Raw genomic sequence first — 23,599 nt, 5'->3', positions numbered from 1 at the left:
TGCGAAAAGCATGCCCAAACCATATCCGTCTACTCCTCACCATAATCTCATCCACATATGGCACTTGAGTAATCTCCTTTATAGTTTCATTTCTGTCAAGCCAGTTATCGTCTAATCATCTTCTCAAATCTACAAAATCTGTTGGATATTGTTTCATTGTCATACTGTGACTTATGTCCAAATAGTATCACAGATTTCACTACACTGATATATAGCATGATTTTCATATGTAACTTCAGGTGATTTAACGTCTAAATTTTAATTAACCTAGCCATTGTCTAATTTGATTTTTCATTCTTTCATTCTCCAATTCTAAAGACCTTGTATTAGATTTCCCAGATCCTAAATATTTAAATGATTCCACCTCGTTAATCCTTTCTCCTTCCAACAATATTTCATCTTCCAAAGCATACTCCATTCTCATCATCTCTGTCTTTCTTCTTTTTGTCTTGAGCCAAACCTCATGTGACATTTCATGCATTCTGGTAAGCAAGCTTTGCAATTCCTGTGGCGTTTTGCTAATAAGGACAGCATCATCCGCATACTCTAGGTCTGCTAATTTACTGTTACCAGTCCACACCAATCATTCTCTGCCATCTCCAACTGTTCCATGCATTACAAAGTTTATGAGGAAGACAAACAACATAGGTAACAACACATTCCCTCTAGTACTCTACTGTTCACTGGAAATTCATATGATAGGACTCCATTATCATTAACTTTGCACTTGCTATGCTCATGAGCATATTCACAAGGAATGCAGGACTCTCCACAAAATTGGTCGGTGCACACTAGAAGTTTGTGTACTCGTCATTATTGATTTGTATATAATATGTCAGTCATTTAATGACCTATCTATGCTTGAGGTGCTTTAGTACTTTATTAACTACTACATTGTCATTATTGATTTGTACATACGAAAGGTACCATAGTAAGTTAGTAACAACTAACTTTGTCATTTTATGTACTGTTTATGTACTTGTCATTATTGAATTGAGGAAAATTTTGTCACTTTTATATACAAAATTTGGCCCAGTCATAGTAAGGTAATAAGAATCTGCAAGAATTATAGTAAAATAAAGTGTAATAAGAATCTGCAAGGTTTATAGTGAATTAAAGTGTAAGTTGTTTAACAATGAAAGTGATTTGTAACAGTATATAACAATTCCCCAAACACACGCGCGCACACACACACCCATATATATATATATATATATATATATATATATATATATATATATATATATATATATATATATATATACTGTATATGTGTGTATGCTTCTTTGTATGGAGAGCATGCACCGCAGTATTACAGCTAATATAAAAAATATATTATGAGTGGACGTGAAGAAAAGAGAGAGAGAGAGAGAGAGAGAGAGAGAGAGAGAGAGAGAGAGAGAGAGAGAGAGAGAGAGATGACAACACAAGTAGATATTCACCTTCACTATGGTAGTCTTCATATTTAAAGGAAACAGATCCATAGGAACTCTTCCTAAGTTATCGGGTATAAAAGGATTGACTTTCATGTGAATGACCAGAGCTTTTGCAGTCTCGTAGTGATGTTCATCTAAAGCAATATGAAGTGGTGTCCTATCTGTAGAGTCTTCTTGGAAACTATTTGCTTTTCGACTCCACATCCACCATAAGGGAAGAGTTAATCCTTTTTCACAGGCTCTGGCGATGACATCTTTCGTAATTCTGCTGGAGTTAGTTACACAATGGTACTTGGCCTTCCAAGGTTCATGGCTATTCAAGCTGCTTATTAAACTATTGATTATGGCAGCTAGTCTTTTGTCAGAGCTGTTGTTGCTCCCTGTAGGTACATTTGATTTAAGCTTGTTTACCATTGCCTGTAAAAAACAAGATATGTATCATTATAAGGTATTTTTTTCCAATTGACGGAAAATTTCACATGCACTGATTTTTTTTTTTTTTTTTTTTTTTTTTTCTACGGGAGAGGCGCCAGGATGGGCTACACAAAATGGGACTTCAGATTCTATCAAAGCAACATTTAAGATTTAAAAAATAATTTCCTTTGTACTTTGGTTTATTTGTCAAGATATTGAAATACTTTCCATATTTTCTTAGATTAAATTTATTTTTTTTATCGTCATTAATTCTACCGATTCGTAATAAAAGGTTATTTATAATTTTCCAAGTTTCACGGTAATGTTTACACTTATCATCATATTCATTATTACTAGCCAAGCTACAACCCTAGTTGAAAAAGCAGGATGCTACAAGCCCTACGGCACTCCAACAGGTAAAACAAATAAATCATATATAAATAATAACGAATAAACTATATATAAGAAGTAATTATTGAAGAAAATCAAATTTCTTAAGATTAGTAACTACACTGAAATGGAGCTGTCATATATAACCATAAAAAGGAGACTTATGTCAACCTATTCAACAGAAAACTATTTGCATCAAATTTGACCATCTGGAGTTCCAGTGATTTAACCACCAGATTAGGAAGATCATTCCACAATCTGGCAAAGTTGAAATAAAACTTTTAGAATACTGTATAGTCCTGTATTAAGTCTTATGATGCAGAAGCCAAGACTGTTAGAATTAACTGCATACCTAGTACTACATGCATGTTGATATAACCTGGGAAAATCTGAATGCAAACAATTGTCAAATTTATGAAAAATCTTGAGCAACATGCACAAAGAACTAACTGTATGACAGTGGCAGAGATTAATATTCATATTAGGAATAAGAAATATAATCACCCGTAAGTTTTTGTCCAAGGTATGATGAGATTCTGCATTTGAAGACCAGATAGGAGAACAACATTCAAAACATGGTAGAATGAAAGAATTTCAACATTTTCTCTGCATAGACTGATCACAGAAAATCTTAAAAGACTTTCTCAATAGGCCATTTTTTGTGCAACTGAAGAATATACAGACCTAATTTGCTCTTTTGAAGTAAATATGCAATACAAAATCACACCTAGAATTTTGAATGATTTTGAAATTGACGATGAAAATGCATAGACGTTAAAGAGCCACTTTCCTTGACCTACTTACGATCATACAGTACTTGTTATTGTTCGGCTTAATCTACCATAGTTTGCACCATACACTAATTTTATTTAGATCTCCATTATGAGATTCATTAACCATTGGTCTCTATCCAGGAGATGCAATTGATGCAAAGATAATAGCATCATCTGCACAATAGACAAGCTTTCTTTTCTAAGCCAAACCACACATCATGTGTATATAGTATGAATAGTAATGGCCCGTAAACACTACCCTAAGGAACATCAGATAATACAATTCTATAGTCATTATGGTGTGTGTCCATTAACAACTATTACTTAAGATTTCAATAATGATGCTAATAGAGCCCTACCTACTCTCATCTGTTCAAGTTTAAAAACAAGGGCTCATGATTAATGCAGTCAACGGCAGCACTAAAATCAAGGCCAATTATACGAACTTCCTAACCACAATCACGGGATATCTATACAGCAATCGAAATTTTAAGAACATCTCATGCTACAAGGCCTTTGTGAAAGCCAAAGTACAAACAAGGGACCAGATGATTACCTTCACCATATCCATTTTGATATTTTGCCAAAAGATGTTCAAAATCTTCAGATAATATGGGAGTGATAGAAATTGGGTGGTAATCAGCAGGGCTAGAGCTTCCATAAACACATTTACCAAATGCAGTATTATAACCAATTCTCCAGCGAGTGTAAGAAGAACCTCTTCTTGTTAACTTGTGAAAAATAATAGGTAACTTAGGAGCTAAGAAATCTACTGTTTATATATATATATATATATATATATATATATATATATATATATAAATACCGTTAGTGTTTATACTTCAATAAGCATCAAGGTCGAGCAAACGTGTTTTAATTTCACAGGACCTTTAGCTATACTAGTTAGTTTAGCTTCAGGAAAACAGGAACGTGGATGATCTAGTGGTATCACTCTGCTTACTATCAAACACAACAGCCAAAAGGCTTGCCTTTTTCCTTGGACAGTGAGTGACAGCCATCTGCCTTAAGCAAAAAAGGTGTTGTTAACTTTACGCCAAAGAGTGCAGATTTAAGGGTAGCTTACTATTTATGTTCCTGACTTGTAGCAGAAAATGTATCTTTTATGGTCTAATTGTAATCCTTTGCAGTTAAAGCATAAACTCTCTAAACAACAACTCTTAGATGGGTATAGTTATTCCAAGTCAAATCTGATCTCTTGCTCTTCCAAATATGATAAGATTTTTGTTTCTCCATAGAAGTATATCTACAATCATCATTGAACCAGTATTTGTCCTTTGCATGAATTTTTAGTCTATAAGTCTTTTCCAAACAATTCATGTTTAATATCTTACCTTAATGAGAGGAAAATTGAAGCTCTAAGGACACAAGCATTTATAAAGCCATTATAATGGACTGACACTTTTTGAACAAATATCTTTTTCTCAGCTATATCTTGCAAACTGACAATTATTATAGATTTGATTTAGTTATTCGTTCACTTATCAATTACTTCAATCTGCATAATTTCTCAGTGACTATAGTTTGTAATCTCTAGTTGTTTCGTAACTGGAATACAAACCTGCGCTATTAATTTAGGGGTAGTACTTTCTGCGAAGCTGAAATGACGAGCCATTAAAATTTAGCGAGGGTTAACTACCCCTACCGCTAGTTACCGAAGGGGGGGGGGGGGTTAGGGGGGTAGCTTGCTACAGCTCCCACTCACACATGATTTAGCTCACTTTACTTTTAGCTCGGATGGAGACACGTTGTATCCGCTCCTCCTGCTCGCTTATTTTGGACTGCCATTACTTTTTGTCTTTAAAGTTACTTTTTCTTATATATATATATATATATATATATATATATATATATATATACTGTATATATATATATATATATATATATATATATATATATATATATATGAAAACATTCTTAATGTTTATGTATATATATATAGAAATATAAGTTTCCTTTCCAGTGTTTGCGCTGTGCGTGTGATACATGTACGACAGGTTCTCAAAACACTTGCGCAAGGCTGGGGAACCTTCCCTTCCGACCTCTCCCCCCTTGTCTATAGGATCTTCCCGTCGGCAGATAACCTACCGTTGACTCGGCTGCCGCCGCAGGGGAATCATCATCATTTCGACCCTCCTCGTTCAACTGTTGTTATCACCTTTCCATTTTCCTACGGGAAACATATGAATTACTGAGTGAAGGGAGTGTAGCCTTTCAGAGATTGACTACTGTCTTTCTCTTCTCAAGGCTGTTCACCTTTCGTGGGCCTCCGACAGTGTACTAATGGGGGGAGCACATTTCCTGTTTGCGGGTTAGGTTGCGCTTCTGATTGTGTTCTCAATTATTTAAGTGAAATTATAATCTTTTGTAATTTAATTTTTCAGCTTCTCCGTGGGGAACACTTCCCTTTGGAGGATCAGTGGTTCTTCCTATTAGTGAATATTTTTAGCTGATTTAGATAATTGTAATTCTTGTTTTATTACAGTTACTCTCCGCTCCCCTTCTCCCGTCGATGTCGACCGGGGAAGGGATGGCACAGTTCTTATTTTATGTTTGTTCCCTCAGTGGTCTGCATTCCTGTCGCGGACTAGGTGTTCCTCCCGAGGGAATTTTCTGTTACATAATCTATTTTATTTTTCCTCAGTTAGCGATGCAGTTTTCTTCATTCGACTAAGAGTGCCGACGAAGCAGAGCTCTTCTGTTCATGCTTGGTAAATCTGCTCTCACTGCCGTCCCTCAGAGGACATCATTATGGGTGTCATCCCTTCTCTTAAAAGTACGCCCGTGGCAACACTTGATCAGCACTTCATCTTCGAGGAACTAGCTCCGGCTACGCTTCCTCAGGTAGCGCTCTTGTCAGATCTTCTTAGAGCGCTACCAGGAGGTTCGCCTCCAGGAGTTGGACAACTTTCCCTTTCAAGGGAGAGTTTTTCCTCCCCAGGTGTGAGGTTGTTTCTTCCTTCCAAGGGAGAACTTCCTGCATCTTCATCACTTCATCTACTCAGACTGCTGTTGCTGTCTTCGCCTAGACTACGCTCCCCCCTTGCTGAGTCTCTCTTCCTTCGGGGGCAGAGCATAGTCTAAGGCAAGTCTCTCCTGTGAATTGATCGCCTGTCTCGTTCACGAGAGGGGTCACTCAGAGAGACTCCTCTTCAGAGGATTGCTACTGCTGAAGGTCAGCTTGCTGGTCCACCAGCCCTCATGGGCTTCATCTGTGCCTGGATCTTCTCCTGACGACGCTGCAGCTAATCCTCGGACTCAGGTCCTGGACTCTGATCGTTCGCGATCTCCATCATTGGATGTGCCCTTCCAATGGGCACATTCCAGTTCCTGATCGTCCTACCAGCTGACCTGCCGACCTACCAGCGGAACCTCGCCACAGAGAGCAACGTTTGCCAGCTCACCAGCCAACCTACGATTGCCGGCGCAGCAGAGCTCAAGGAATCTTCAGAGCGCACCCGCGCAACTTTGGTCTCCTGCTCGCCCAATGATCTCTTGCGCGCCAGCGCTCTCCTGCACGGCATCGCTCTCCTATGCGCCAGAGCTCTACTACGACGTGCAAACGATCTGCAGTAGTCTTCTGCGCGTGTGCGCCAGCACTCTTCTGCACGCACACCAGCACCCTCCCGCACGTGCCAGCAGCAACCTCCACGCATACCAGCAGTCTTCCATGTGTGCCGGCACTCTCCCGCGCGAGCACCATCACTCTCGCCAGCGCTCTCCTAGTCGCGAGTTTTTGCCCACAATTGCGTGGCCATGAGCCCCGCTCGCGCGACCAGTCGCGTGCTTGGCTGGTTGCGCGCTTCTGCGCATTCTAGGGAGACTGCACTACTGTACACCCTACACAGTGCCTTACTGCGTCCCAGCGCTCTCCTGCCTACTTGCGCTCTCAGATCCAGCACTCTCCTGTTCACTTGCGCTCTCAGATCTAGAGCTCGCCAAGGCACCAGTTCTTGACAAAGAGCCAGCGCTCACCTGCGCACCAGCGCACCTGCGCACCAGCGCACCTGCGCACCAGCGCACCTGCGCACCAGCGCACCAGCGCACCTGCGCACCTGCGCACCAGCGCACCTGCGCACCAGCGCACCTGCGCACCAGCGCTCTTCTGCGCATTCACCGAAAACTGCGCTTCAGCAGAAACTGAGCACCAGCAGCATCCTGTGCGCCATCGTTCCAGTACTCTCCTGTGCACTTGCGCAATTGGCAAAAAGAATTAAAACTTTTTGACAGGTCACTATTGCCCTATTCCTCTCCCCGCAAATGCATTACAGCATGGCCGCCCGGAAAAGAGGGCAGAGGCTTCACCGAAGGGTTCAAGATCCTGAAGATTCCATCTTCCAAGGGGAATCAAACGCATCTACCATTGGTCGAGACTCCTCACTGGTAACACTTAGTCCCTTTCTCTTCAGGAGTTTTTCTTGACAGTACCACCATCAGCAAACATGATCTGAACGTTGTAAACGGCCTATCATTAGCTCGTAAATCTCTAATTACCAATGAGAAATCATCAACCGACTGATCACTAGATCACCGTTTGCGGATAGCTAGCTTGCCGATCACCAGATCCCCAATTGTTAGCTCATCTCTCTCTGATCATTAACCTCTAGTCTCTCCAATCACTAACGATCTCCAATTGCTAGCGTGCTGATTGCCAATTGCTAGTCAATAACCAGTCATCAGCTTGCTGATCACTAGATCACTGATGGGCAGCTCATCTTTCTTCGATCATCAACCTCAGATCGCTGATCTCTGACCGGCCAACTGTCAGCTTGCTGGTCTCTGAACAGCCTATCGCCAGCTTGCTGATCTTCAGCTCACCGATTACCTGTCCGCGATCAATCGCTGATCATCAATAGCTCACCATCACCAACTAACTATCATTAAACCATTCTGCTGTCTCTCAGGGGTCTCCAACCCAATTACCAACACATTAATCGCCAACCTTCTTTGGCTGACTGACCAGACAGCCTTCATCTGCCTGTCAGTTACCATCTTCGGCTCACAGATCGCCATTTCACTGATCATCGGCAATTCGCCGTTCACCAGCAGTTTGTAACTTAGACTTACTTGTCAACCTCTGCCCGTGGTTCCCTAGATCAGAAGGCATACAACACACTTCTCGCTACTCACCGTTCGCCATCACACCAATCCACTAAAGTGATCTTCAAACGATCGACAACCCCCATCGGCAGCTTGTCGACAGGTGATTACTCGCGAGCACTCTCCTACTGCACAGTAACCACGATACCCAGCTGTTAACCATTGATTAACATTTACCAGACTGATGCTGCTCTAAGGAATAGCATCAATCCCTGCATGTAGGGTTAAACATTGCCTTACTTCTATAAGTTAAAGGAGTTCTCTCCCAGGGAAGAATCCTTACACAGGGTATCGCATCCCATCCTTTACGCCATGAGTAAAGACTCCAGCTTCAACAATCTCCCATGCAAAAGGATCCGCAAGGAGCTGTCCTTTTGGGTTAATGTCCACACCATGTTGGAGTTCAGACAAGGGCTAAGACCACAGGTCTTGAATTGCACGCTGGACCTAAAGGACGCATACTTCTAGGCCCAAACCATCCATCTTCTAGGAAGGATTGAAGATTCAGTCTAGAATCTAGACAAACAAAACACCAGTTCAGGGCACTGTGCTTCAGTTTTTCCACAGCACCCATGCTGGACTCACAGGATCGGCTTCTGTCTCCTCTGTTTCTGGACGACTGATTGAACTTAGCAGACTCAGTGGCAACTTTGCATTAACACCGGAACTTCTGAAGTCTTTTTACCAAGATCGGGTAATCAAGGTAAACCTGTGGAAGTCTTCCCTACTTCCCTCTCAAAAGACTGGTGTATCTGGGAATGATTCTAGACACCTATCTCCACAAAACCTTCTCATCAAAGACAGGTGTAGAAAAGTCACAAGACCCTTTCTCAAAACGAGAAGAACTCCCAGCCCCGAGTGACTATTTTTTTCCTCAGACACCTATCATCTCTGACCTGTCTAGCCTCCAACTGCCGCCTCAATCTTTATTCTCTCCAGGGGTGGCTTTAGTCCGATTGGAATCAGGCCTTTAATTCCCCAGACATTCTGACCCCCATGGGACCAGAAGTTTGGACAAAGCTCAAGGGATGGGTGTCAGCCGAGAATCTACGGAGTGATATAACCTTCTCATCCTTCCCCACCCCTCGGACTTGATGCTGTGCTTAGACACTTCAAAAGAAGGGAGGAGGGACCATAGTGCTGCACCACACGACCTCAGGCCTCTGGACAGAGTCCGAAAGTACCTTTACTTATATCTGTTAAGAGATGAAGGCCAACTTTCCGGTCCTTCAACAGCCTCATCAGTTCCTAACGGGCCACTCAGTAATGTGATGAGTGACAACACCACACACCACATAGAGGCTCACATCAACAGGCAAGAAGGAACTTGCTCGCAACCTCTTCCCATCTAACAGTATAAATACTCAGAGGGGCCAAAGTCCGTTCGGTACCACTATCAGCCCGCTTCATTCCAGACTAAAGGAATGTGCTCACCAACAATCTGTGCACAGCATCTCGGATAAGGTGTACCGAATGGTCTTTGGATCACTTTGTAGCCGACAAAGTCCCGACTTTACTAGGGATCTGTTCACAACATCCCTGAACCTCAGGCTTCCGCTGCTCCCCAGTCCTAGACCCCAAGGCGCTCTGGAAAGAAGCATGCCAACAACGGTGGGGGCAACAATAACGTTTACGTCTCGTCCCTGTTTTGTCTGGAGGAAGGTACTCAAGAAGGCATAAACATCGGTCAGCCTCTCAAGGGCTCTCATAGCTCCGCTATAGCATTACGCAGAACGGTTTCCATACCTTCTGCAGCTCCTGATAGAGCCTCCAAGAGAACCCTCTCCACGTCACAGATAACCACACTTCGACATCTACCACAAGCTATAGCTTTGCTATGATTGTATGCCTGGAGACTACCCAATACCTCCTCTCTCACAGAGGCTTTTCGCAATAAGTTGCAAAGAGGTTATATAGATATCCGAGGAATTCCTCAGCATCAGTCTACCAGGCAAAGTATACTGTCTCCTGTGGTTGGTGTCATGGGAAAGTGTATCTCTCCACTCGATACCTCTATTCCAGCAATAGCGGAATCCTCGAGTATATGCAAGAGGAAAAGACACCCTTTTCAGTTTCAGCAGGTAAAGACAATCACTCAACCTTGAGCCTCGCCTTCAAACTGAAAGAAAAGGTCATCCACTTATCGCAAAATCTTTCCTAACTCATGCGGACTTACAACTTGCCTTTTCCCAGTCGGAATTGAGACCTCCCTCTCGGAACATGGCTCAAGTTCTCCGGTCTCTAAGGTGACATCCTTACGTTCCACTTCACCAGGCAACAAATTTCTACCTGGTTTAAAAGACAGTATTCCTACACATTTTGACAGCGGCCAAACGAGTCAGGGAACTTCATGGTCTCTCTTTCGACATCACCCATTAATGAGAAGGGTGAAAGGCAACGTTCAGTTTCGTCCTCGAGTATGTTGCCAGACACAGTCTCCAGAGGTGACAGATCCTACACAAGTCTCCACTTGGTAACTGACAATCCAGATCATCATAAGGTATGAGGCTCTACCTCAAGAGAATGGCAACAGCCCACCCGGGTCCCTTCTCTTGTCATCAGCACTGGGAGAGATAGACAAAAGGAGGATTACCAAAACATCATCTCTGCTCGATTCACAGAGTCATCAATTACACCCTGAATCCAGATCCTCATCCAACATGTCGACTCACGATGTCAGGGGCATAGCTATGCCCATGGTCCTTCTAAGCAGATTACTCTGTGATGCAGGTTTTACAAGCAAGGGTGTGAATGGTCCAGGTGACTTTCACAACCTTCCTCCTGCAAGACGTGACCCACAGGAACTCGATACGATCTCTATCGGTCCTGTGATGGCTACACAGCAGCTGGTTGTATACCTCAAGCTCCTTATTGGATAAGTAACAGAAGGATGAAGGCACTGTTACCCCGTTTTAGTCTGTGTGAATGAAAAGATTTGACTGGCTCTTATTCTTTTCTTCATCCTCCCCTCTCTTGGGGAAAGCAGCATCCTGGGTTCTCTGCATAAGCTGACCTCAAACCACTGCAAGTAAACCATGCTCCTTGTGTACCTAGTATTAAGCTAATACTGTTGCGTCCCCATACCCTGGCGAGGTGGTATTGGGAAAGTCTTCGTTACGACAGTTTTTCCTACAAAAAGACTTGGAATAACTTTACCTTGACAGTCACACTTCTAAATAGCAAGGTTTTAGTGAGGCACAGGGACTCCTTATTTTGAGTACTAACATACTCAGATAAGGAGCCCCCGGGTAAAGTCAAAAGCCAGATTGGCAGGGAAGTCCACCCTAATGGGTGAGTCACCCCTAAATAAATAGCGTAGGTTTGTATTCCAGTTATGGAACAAATGATATATTCGTAGATAATTTGAATTTTTCCTAACGAAACAAACCTATCCCCCTTGAAGTCCTACCTCCAAGCAAATCACCGGTGTGTGACTGGGAGCGTAACAAGCTAAACCCTTACCACCCCCCCCCCCCGCTAACTACCAGTAGGGGTAGTTAAGCCTTGCTAAATCTTAATGGCTCGTCATTTCAGCTTCGCAGAAAGTAATACCCCTAATTGTATAGCTAAGGTTTGTATCGTTAGGAAAAATACAAAATAATCTACGAATTTGTCATTTCTGTAGTGAGTCCTTGATGAGAGAATACTGTAATTAATATTCAGCTAGTGTTCTCCATGAGTCTATTTAGCCAGACCTGGAATTGAAACTTTGCCCATTTTATTTTTTTAATTCTTGACCGACAAATAAAAGTAAACATGGAGAAAGAATTCACCAAACACTAGGTAGATTAAATAAAATGCCAATCCGTGCATATAACTCATCGATATTTCGACGAACAACACTATATAACTGCGCTACATCTGGTGTACTTCCAATTGCTCTTAATGTCTTCAAGACACAATTTATGGCTGAACTTATTCTGGAATACAGTTCATTTCTGCATGAATTTTTAACTTCAGTAAAATAAAGAGGATGAAAGTCGACACCACTCATGGTACTCATCAAGCAAACACATATCTCAATAACTGAGCAAGCTTTATTGTATGGCCATTTATCCATTTCTAATCCCAGCAGGAATATTGTCATTTCGTCTATTATCAAGGAACCTGGAGTATACTCAATCTCTCTTAACAAATTTGTCAGACCAATGCCATTTCTTCAATCTTTCAACAAGAATTTTCTTATGTTAACTTTGATAACTGATCATACAAATTATCATTAAAAGTAGGATAAACATTACTTCGTTTATTTTATTTTCAATTGAAGTGATTGAATTATGACAATGTTATAGTGATTTGACCTTAGAAAAGAAGATGAATATGCAATATAAAATCACATTGGTAACCATCCTTTATTGATCATGATTAACAAGACTCCTAACACTATATTGCTTTTTATTTGAACCATAATCTAAATTTAACTAAAGCAAAAATCTCCCACAAATAAAAATTAAAACAGATCTTTCCAATTCATCAGTATTGAACAAAACTGACCATATAGTTTCACTCACCCTGGTAACAGTGACAGCAACCCAAGTAGTAACATCAGGTGTAAGCCATGCCGTTTCCACAGGCCCCAAGCCATTATGAGTCACATACAAAGGTGCGTCAGCGGCCAAAAGCATAGTCAAGATGGGTTTACAGTTGGTGGTGATAGCTAAGTGCAGGGCGCTGGCATGGTGACTTCCTGGAGGTTCCAATGGAGCTCCAAGTGATATCAGCCAAGAGGCATTTTTCAAGTCAAGCAGCTTTTGTGTCTGGGCCTCTGGATCATTATTTTCATACTTGGATGGTATTGATATACAGTGATTAATTATACTCAACAGCATGGTATAATAACGCAGTTTTACAACATCACTCTGAAACAAAATAGTTTTACAATGAAGCAAATAAAAATTAAATTACTGTGCAATACATGAATTATTTATTACATGGCAATATTATCTTTTGATACTAAAAATATGATGTAATGCTGATCAAAGAAGCACATGAATAGACCAGGAACTTGTAAATGAAGAACAACTTAGAATTCGGCTACTCGTCTTCCTGATTTTTTCACAAGTGTCTTTTACGAAATTTCCGTGATACAAAACTTAAATAATGTTTAATATCCGTTTTTTTTTTTTATCATAAATGCGTGTGAGATTCCACTCAAATGAATAAAAAATAGAAAATTTCAGATTGTTTATTTTACTTTATTGCTGATAATAAGATAGAGAAGTAAGGAAATGTGCATTTTTATTTATGTTTAATTAGTATTTTGGATATCATAGCAACAACAAAGCTAAGCATAGAAAATCAATATACCTTCAACTTGGAATGCAGTATAATAACAATGTATTTTTTGTACATATATATATATATATATATATATATATATATATATATATATATATATATATGTGTGTGTGTGTGTGTGTGTGTGTGTATGTCTTTATATGAATACGTCCATTTCTGGAAAAGGCAAAATTTCAGAATTTTGTGTTAATTGTTTGGTATTTCAATCTTAAGCTAATTGTATCCAATAACAAAGACACAATATACAAACACACACACACACAAATATATATATATATATATATATATATATATATATATTGGGCTCGGCCATGTCATCTTGATGGAAGGTTCCTTTAGGTAGCTTTCTAAGGGATATTTGATACAGTGATACTCCCAGAGAATTAACCATAGGTCTCCAGAATTCTAACTCCTGGCGTGGTGAGTATCCTTAATATATCTTTAAGGATATCGCATAATATCAGGGAACATATTTTTTGATACACATAGCAATCTTCACCCCGAATAGATTTAACTCTTTGACGGGGAAGAGCGGCAAACGAAAGGGGAGCCGTTATCAAGGTACCTGGTGGACCTCCTCTCCGTACTACTACTGGCCATCATTACTTTAATCTGTAGCATTTAAGCTAGGTGCGATTCCATGCTTCTCTCGGTGTTTGTTACAGATTTTGGAATATTATCATGCAATCTCCAGCATCTTCATCCTCTGGAAAGTTGACCATCTAATCTTTCCTGTGTATAATTTTAAGGCCCCCTTCTCACAGTTAAATTCTCATAATTTAAGTGTGTTTCGTTGAGCGTAGCCGACACCGGAGGTGGCCATTTTGAGATCGCTGTCGTACGTCATAAATGCATTTTATTTAGTCAGTAGTGCGACACTCCCAGTATTTAGCTATAAAAAACCTTTTTAGCTAGTTAGGCAAATTATACTTGTGAAGATTTTGCATACATTATAATTATTCCTCTTCCGATATGTAACGTTACTTTCGTATACAACGGGGACCCCAGTGGTACCAACCTTGGCCCCGGTCCCCACCGGAGTTAGGCTAGCCTAACTCTTTATGTATACGTTAGTAAAGTAATACCCGTTGTTTAACCTCATCGTATCGTTCCCTATTAATTCGCATGGGGATATATATCCCCGAGAATTTATGGATATGGTTCGATACTTTTCTCTTTTAGAGAAAAGAGGCTAAACCCTTCCTCCCTCCCTGAGCTGCCGCCATTACAAGCGGCAACCCCTATCTTTCGTCATCGCCATCAAGTAGTAAACTCCTGATTGACTTAAATTGTCTTACACCGTCTGTCTTCTTTGCCACCGAGTATCCCGGCTTTGAAGTAAGACGGTAGCTCAGGTTGTACTGTCTTGCAGCCGACAATGTCGCCGACAGGGGAATCTTTGTTTCTTTGCCACCCACGACGTCATCGGCACAGGAAGCCATGCTTCCTTAGTTTACAGCCAAAAGTAGGCGGCATACCTGCCGCCACCTTTCTCCCCTCTGAACTATAAGACCCTTTTCCTTCCCCCCTCTGTCCTTTAGTGTCGGCCTAGCCATCACAACATTCTTTCGCCGGTATTCTGACAGTCATCCTGGCTTGCCGGGCTGACTACGTTGCCGGCCGGGACCCTATCAGCGGCGGTTAGGTTACCGCCTCGGCCACTTCCTTCTTATGTCCTTCCTTCACCGGAGGTGAATGCCCCGGGTGGGAAAGACTGAGCCGGCCCTGACGGCTGCCGGTGCGAAACCCATTATACTGTTGAGAATTCTTCAGTCCTCTCTTGGCCTGACATCCACAAACCCTGCAACCGGCAGTACAGCTGACGGCAAAAGCTGTGGATGGATGGAAGCTAGAATCAGATGCATTCCTCCCCTTCCATTAGAACTCTCATTCTGGCAAGGAGACAGTAGGCGGCAGTAGCCCTCCTACACTTCCATTCTTTTTCTCTCTCAATCAGTTAGTGCCACCAGGCACTAGCCTAACCCCGGTAGTATACCGGTAAAACTACAGTATACAACAATACACTAGTTGGTAAAACTACAGTATACAACAATACAGTAGTTGGTAAAACTACAGTATACAACAATACAGTAGTACAAGTATTTCTAACATACTCTGTGTATCCTATCACAGTCAATTGTTGGAACCACATAACATGTTGAGGTTGAAGTATTCCCTCAACACCCTGATGAATCCTTTGATTATCGGGACACTTATGAAACACCATTCAGTATTAATATTCTACAGGGGGAGAAGTTAGTATAAATATTCACTAACTCCGGCTTTTCGTACGGGAGTTATTCTACAAAGTATTTTCCCTTATAAGGAATTTAAATATCAATATTGACGGAGGTCTCAGCAATTGCCTGGAAGAGGAAACACAGATATGTGTCTTTCCTATTTCCTTTCTAGCTTACTATCCTAAGCTATTAAATATAATAGTAAGTATTACTATTAAAAGCATGCATTTATATCAACGATATAAACAACTGTATACTCATTTCACCCTTTTTCCTTTACAGGAGAAGCCAATGGTGACGTGTGCAGTTGTGTTCTGCAACCACATGAGTAAGGACTTTTGTGGGCATACAATGTGCAGGTCTCATGCCCCTGCTGCATCATATCTGGATCCCTGAGGTACTGGGACCCGAAGGGTTGCTCCAACTGCTCGACCTTGCTGACCAACGGCTTTGGAGAAGATATCCCTGCCACCACGGAGGCAAGGGATACAGCAAGGGAAACCCTTCAAAGGTGAATAAGAGGGTTCCAGAAGAACTCTCCGGGACCTTACCTACCAAACGAATCTCTTAGGTGCCTTCTGTTCCCTAAGGCTCAATCCAGCGTGCTAGTGCCCCAGGAACAGGTCCAGCCTCCCTTCATTCAACTGAAAATGGATGTGGACATCAACAAGACACTGGAAGGCATGGACATCCACCAAGAACAGATGTCAGAGGTGTCCACCGACACCGAACAGGACCTACTGCAAGAAGGCTCTGAAGAAGTGGTTCAACCACCCACGGAGGAAGAAGGATCCGTTACGACCGTGACTGAGGACCCTCAGTTCACTGTGACGGCATATCAACCTATGCCGTCAACCTCTTCAGCCCCAACTCCCCAACCGACTACACAGGTCGACAGGAGCGAGGCGCTCCTAGAGTCGATCCAGCAGATGTTGGCAGTGTTCCGGAAGGAACACGAGGAGATGAAGCAAGATCTCAAAGAGACAAAGAGAGAAGTACAAGAAGGGAAACGCCCTGGCGCCTCCAGGGGCTCTGCTAATCCCCTTAGAGTATCTGACCTCCCTTACTGCTCCGAAACCAACCCCTGGAGGTATACGGAGTACATGGCCATGATGAATGGGAAGCTTTACATTTCCGAGAAGTTGGGGGCCAAACCCCTTGAAGATCTTCAATTCTGGCCCAGCTTTTCAGCATACACAGATTGCTACGTGAGACTGTGAGATGAACCTGTATCCCGCGAGGAAACGGTACCCTAGGAAGTCATTGTCTTCGAACATGACTAGGCACAAGCCATCCTAAACAAGACCCTGAAAGGAACCGGATATGCCAACTCCAAATCTCAGCATTGAGCAAGAAGCACCCAACCTTCATTGCTCCTTCCTCCAGAGCTTTCCCCTTTTCTGTGAAAGTCCTTGACTGTGTCATGAAAAAAGTCGAAGTAGGCAAACCCTGCCCAGTTCTAGAGGAATGTAAACCATTATCTCTAGTCATGCCCACCTGTGAGGAGAAGTGGAAAGAAGTACATCTAACCTTCTCTGTCTCGAAGTTGGATCCGGAGATAGCAGGCCAGCAGTTTAATGGGAACCTTCCAATGTTGCCAGACCATCTTTTGAGAAGGGAGCAGGAGATGAAAGAAAGACTTGCCGCTTCCTTGTCAAATCAGAACTGCCTGGAAATGTGTGCAGGTCTAACCAATGCCCCAGACATGTACATGGTCTTAGCCAAGTCCCACAAGGGGTACCCTTGTGAAGGACTTATATGCCTTCGTCAGGTCAAGGAGGACCTGTAGAGGGCATGTGTTTGCTGCAGCAACGGTAAAACACAAACCCAGAAAGCTGATCTCATTGTGCATCGGGGGCAAAGACCTTTTCCCACAAGATGTGGTCCAAGAAGTCATTGCCAAAGCCGCCACGGAGAATAGGAACCTTCTCCAAAAGTGGGGCATGTCTTCAAAAAGGAAATCATCCTCAGACAGTGGTCCCCATCCTAAGAACAGGAAGGCAAAGAGACCACATAGACCTGCAAAACTTCCGGCCATGACCATGGCCACAGTGCCTCAAATGGTAACCCAGCCGCAAACCACCTTCCAGATGGTCCCTCAGCAGCTGGTGGCCCAGTCACCTGTCTTCAACCCAGGTTTTGAGAGGCACACGACCTCCTTTTTGGCATACAAAGGTAAAGGCCCAAAAAGAGGCTCCTCCGGAAACCCATCAAGGGGTAGTGGAGGACATGGTCATGGAAACAAGTCCTCAGGAACCTCTAAGCAATGAGAGGTTCCAGGTAGAAGGCAGACTTTTCAACTTTCGGGATCGTTGGACCTTCGATCCTTGGGCCCACAGCTTAATCATGAATGGACTTGGTTGGAAATGGAACAAAATTCCACCCACTTTTCCAGAATTCTTCCAACACTCCACACCCTGGTTGGAAGAATATACCTCAGAACTCTTGAACAAGAAGGTAATAAGGAAAGTGGAGTCCATCAGATTCCAGGGAAGGTTGCTCTGTGTTCCCAAAAAAGACTCGGACAACTCAGAGTCATTCTAGACTTGTCTCCATTCAACAAGTTCATCGAGAACAACAAGTTCCGGATGCTTACCTTGCAACACATAAGGACCCTTCTACCAACAGAGGCATACACAGTCTCAATAGACCTGGCAGATGCTTACTGGCACCTACCAGTCAGTCGGCCCCTCTCCTCCTACCTAGGATTCAGGATAGAGAAGACAAAATATGTCTTCACAGCTATGCCCTTTGGGCTAAACATAGCCCCAAGGATATTCACAAAGCTAGCGGATACAATCATCTAACAACTACGCTCCGAAGGACTTCAGGTAGTAGCATACCTGGACGATTGGCTGGTGTGGCCAGCATCCAAGACTACTTGTCTGCAAGCAGCCGGAAAGGTGATCCAGTTCCTGGGGCACCTAGGCTTCAAGATCAACCGCAAGAAGTCTCGCCCTTCTCCAACTCAGAAGTTTCAATGGTTAGGAATCCATTGGAACTTACAGTCACATCATCTCTCCATGCCGCTAAAGAAGAGGAGAGAGATAGCGGGATCTGCCAAGAGACTAATCCAACACAAGAGGATTTCAAGACGCCAACAGGAAAGAGTATTGGGCTCTCTCCAGTTCGCAGCAGTGACAGACCCAGTGCTAAAAGCACAGTTAAAGGATGCGTCAGGAGTCTGGAGAAGATACGCATCAAACGCTCGAAGAGATCAATGAATGTTGACCCCGACCCGATTGCGCACGCTATTAAGGCCATGGTTAACAGCCAAGAGCCTAGCACGGACAATTCCCTTGCAACCACCACAACCATCAGTGGTGATACACACAGACGCCTCCCTGGAAGGATGGGGAGGCCATTCGCAAGAAAGGAAAGTGCAGGGGAATTGGTCGCACCAGTTCAAAACTTTTCACATCATCTTGGGGGCTATGGCAGTCTTCCTTGCGTTGAAGAAACTATCCCCTCGCAGAGCCCTCTTCTACCTGGCAACGAAGAGAAGATGGCATTTATCAGCAGTTCACCTTTAAGGGTTCCACAATGTGACGGCAGACGCTCTATCCAGGCGAAAGCCAATAGAGACAGAATGGTCCCTAGATGCAGACTCATTCTCCTTCATCTCAGAAAAAGTCCCAGACCTGCAGATCGACCTCTTCGCAACAAGCGAACACAAGAAACTACCTCGTTATGTATCCCCTTACGAAGAGCCTCAAGCAGAAGTGATAGACGCCATGTCTCTCGACTGGAACAGATGGAATCGGATCTACCTGTTTCCACCAACCAATCTCCTGCTAAAAGTCCTCGACAAGCTAAGATCCTTCAGAGGAACAGCTGCAGTAGTGGCCCTCAAATGGCCCAGAAGCAATTGGCTCCCTCTAGTTCTAGAATTGAAACTGAAGCTGTTTCCTCTGCCGAACCCAGTTTTATCCCAACTGGTTCAGAAGTCGACTGTTTACCCTTCATCCTTGAGAACCAACAACCTACATCTCAAGATATTCTCGCCCTAGCAGTTAAGAAAAGGTTTGGGATCTCAAAGGAACAAATCGACTTCATCGAAGAATACAAGTCAAGTTCAACTAGGAGACAATATGAATCGTCTTACTTACTTTACTTTACTTTGATGGCTGCTTTTCTGGTCCCATACAGCAGGGGAACCCTACTCTCTACATGACCTCCACTGTCGTTTTACCTTGTTCGTTCACACTATTTATCTTTTCAAGTCACATATTGTTCATTCACTGTTAAATCGTCACTGTCAAAAGACTCATGAAATAAGAAAGTCTTCAGTTTCCTCTTGAAAGCCTTAATGTCTCCAATCATTCGAAGAAATGGGTTTCCTTTGTGAAAGCAAGGAAACCAACAGAAATATCAATAGACTTCTGTCTTTCTTTCTTCCTCCACCTACACGAACAAGGCCTGGCTTCCACCACAATACCTGCGTGTAAGTCGACTTTGACTAGACCTCTTCTGTACCCCTTTCAGGTGGACCTCTCAGGTGAAATCTTCGATAAGATACCAAAAGCATGCGCTAGACTCAAGCCAGCAACCCCTCCAAAGCCCATAACATGGTCGTTGGACAAAGTCTTGCACTATGCTTCGAATCTGAACAATGAGGATTGCACCCTAAAGGATCTAACACAGAAAGTTATATTTCTGTCTGCTATAGCCTCAGGGGCTAGAGCTAGTGAAATAGTGGCCTTATCCAGAAATGAAGGCCATATTCAGTTCCTGGAAACAGGAGAACTGAATCTCTTCCCTGATCCTGCCTTTCTTGCCAACAATGAGCTGCTCACCAAAAGGTGAGGTCCTTGGAGAATCTGCCCTCTGAAGGAAGATGTCTCTCTATGCCCAGTAGTGTGTCTCAAGGTCTATCTTCGAAGAACTTCAGACTTCAAGGAAGGACAGCTCTTCCGAGGCGAAACCTCAGGATCAAACTTATCCCTAAGACAACTGAGAGCGAAACTCACCTACTTTATTCGCAGAGAGGATCCTGACAGCAAACCCGCAGGTCGCGATCCAAGGAAAGTTGCTTCTATCTTGAATTTCTTTCAACACATGAACTTTGAGGGGCTCCACTCATATACGGGGTGGAAATCATCCAGAGTCTTCTATAAACATTGTGCGAAGCAAGTGCACGAGATAAAACACTTTGTGGTGGCGGCAGGTAGTGTCATAAAACCTGTCATCTAGTGCTGCGATAAACAGTGGACTGTTTTGGGACTCAACAGTGCATCGGGTACATAGGTATTAATACCTTCGAGTGAAAATCACTATGGTGATTAATAAAGTGTTCTACACACGTGCAGAATCTAACCAATAACACCAGTGCCGTGTGAACATTTGAACACAGTGTTGAAGCATATCCAACATCCGAGTGAACTAGACGGGTTCAGCTTCACATTCATCTGAGTGGCATTTTTACAATGAATTCATGTATGTATATTCTTCCCTTACAGGTCAGAAATATATATAACCATGATGTTTATATATGCAAGGTTAGACTCCTACTTATGATGTATACATTGACAATTTATTTTGCTTATGAAAATAAATAGAAAAAATGTATCTGCGTCTTCTTTTATCCCTCAGTAAATCAAATAAAAGAGTCCAGAGTTGTATTCTATTCCTTTGAATAGCAATCTTGATGGTACCGATGTCCATAGTACGAAAAGGTAATCTCTAGAAAGTTTCCCTTGTGTACTTATGGAGATACAAACTTTGAATCCTTATACTCGAAGTCGACACTTTCCCTGCAGGGGGCAGGAATCCCTAAGCTAGTTCCAAGCTTAGTGGATATGACAAATAATGGTAATGTCATATAAACGGGTCTAGTAGACCATATAAGGAATTCATTCAAAGTAAAGGCACTTATACAAACCCACAGATATAGTACTTTCAAGTTAATTCTCTGGTAAGCTTCCATCAGGATGACATGGCCGAGCCTAAAAAACGGATTTTGAGCAAAGCAAAAAATCTATTTTTGGGTGAGATAGCCATGTCGTCCTGATGGACCCACTCTTCTTTCCTAAATGACCCCACCCGAAACTACTCTATCTGTGGCTATTCCAGCTTAAATGCAAGTTAGGAATGATGGCCCGTAGTAGTATGGAGAGGAGGTCCACCGGGTATCTTGATACCGGCTCCCCTTTTGTTCGCCACTCTTCCCCCTCAAAGAGTTAAATCTATTCGGGGTGAAGATTGCTATGTGTCGTATTAAAAAATACGTCCCCTGATATTATGCTATATCCTTAAAGACATATTAAGGATACTCACGCCAGGAGTTAGAATTCTGGAGACCTATGGTTAATGCTGTGGGAGTATCACTGCAGCAAATATCCCTTAGAAAGCTACCTAAAGGAACCTTCCATCAGGACGACATGGCTATCTCACCCAAAAATAGATTTTTCACTTTGCTCAAAATCCATATATATATATATATATATATATATATATATATATATATATATATATATATATATATATATATATGTATATATATATATATATATATATTTATATACATATATATATTTATATATATATATATATATATATATATATATATATATATATATATATATATATATAATGTATTTGTAGCAGGCATAATTCATTATATTAATTTCTCTAGCAAAATGGTTCGGGCTTTATACTGGAAATCATTAAAAATTATGAATTAGTTATTTTTTCTACTGCAAATAAGTCTTTTTTTTTATGATGTTAGAAAGGTGATTAGGAGGGTAAGAATAGGTAAGAAACTAAAGTTTTATGTTATTACAAGCACGTACTCCGCAATAAGGTGGAGACAGTATGAGTGACTGACCAATCTTTGTGAGGTATGTATGGATAGGGGAAAGGTCCCAAAGGGATGGCTGAATGGAATATCTGGTGGGTTGTAGAAATGTACTGCTAATAAAAACAACGGTGAGATTTACCAGGGATAATGATACTTAGCACATCAGAGAAGATACATGGTAGGATTTTGATTGCAAAATTAAGACAGATCCCTTTAGAAATAATGGAGAACGAACAGTGTGGGCTAGTAAAAGAAAGATGTTAGGATCAAGTGTTTTCTATGAAACAGTTATATGAGAGTAAGGCAGAGAATGTTGTACGTGACATACATGGACCTATAAAAAGCTTGGGATGAAATTGATATTAAGGCAATATGGAGGTCATTGACACTGCATGTTGAAGAAAGTAAGTGTTTCCCACCTCTTATTTTTTATACTATAGAAGTAAAGTGCGTGTTATGAGTAATTAGGCAGGTGTGCTATGTCTTTAAGGCTGATTTTAATGAGTGACGTCAGAGGTTAGAAAAGTAACATTTGATGCAGGTATAGAGAGGGAAATGAGAAAGTAAGTTGTGAATCGGACATGGAATTGTTGAAGTTTATGGATGATATTGAACTGATTGAAGACAGTGAAGAGAAACTGCATAAGTTGCTAAAAGTGCTTTTTAATGTTTATAAGAATAGTAATCATGAGAAAATTTGAGCAAAAGTAAGGTCGTGAGAGTACATGGGAAGCACGAAGATGGAATAATGAATGTTAGTATGAATGGGGGAATTGTATGAAATTAATTCATATGACAGTTTGATTTGTATAGAAAAAAAAATGAAAATGTAATGTAGCAGGTGTGCAAAATGTTGTAAATGACTTGAATTGTCAGCAGACGCAAAAGTTGTTTACCAAGGGACTATTGAAATTACTCTCATATGTATAGGAGAAAAATGCTGTAGCTACTATTATCAACCGAGTGGGTGATATAAGTAGTGCAAGAAGAATTCAAAGGATGAGAAATTCTGAGATACAGAGAAATGGTAAAAGAGTTAGCAAAGGTTAAAGGATTAATCTGCGCATTCTTAAGAATGTATTGTATAATTCATAAGTAATAGGATGTATGTGGAGAGAAAGGTCTAGATAG

General features: G+C 41.8%; 1 protein-coding gene across 2 annotated transcripts in view; it reads right to left on the bottom strand.

Annotated features, from left to right (window-relative positions):
* The window catches only part of LOC137653963 (uncharacterized), a 225,151-nt gene that overhangs the window by 10,547 nt on the left and 191,005 nt on the right, over positions 1-23,599 (bottom strand). For both annotated transcript variants that reach the window (XM_068387600.1, XM_068387605.1), the window contains exons 19-20: positions 12,643-12,990; positions 1,443-1,853 (exon numbers count right to left, since the gene is read on the bottom strand). In XM_068387600.1, the coding sequence (XP_068243701.1) occupies positions 1,443-1,853; positions 12,643-12,990 (759 nt within the window). The remainder of the gene's footprint in view (positions 1-1,442; positions 1,854-12,642; positions 12,991-23,599) is intronic.

Source organism: Palaemon carinicauda, chromosome 1 (genome assembly GCF_036898095.1).
Source record: "Palaemon carinicauda isolate YSFRI2023 chromosome 1, ASM3689809v2, whole genome shotgun sequence".
NCBI lineage: Eukaryota > Metazoa > Arthropoda > Malacostraca > Decapoda > Palaemonidae > Palaemon > Palaemon carinicauda.
The sequence above is the reverse complement of the archived record's forward strand: the minus strand, read 5'-3'. Positions and strand labels throughout refer to the sequence as shown.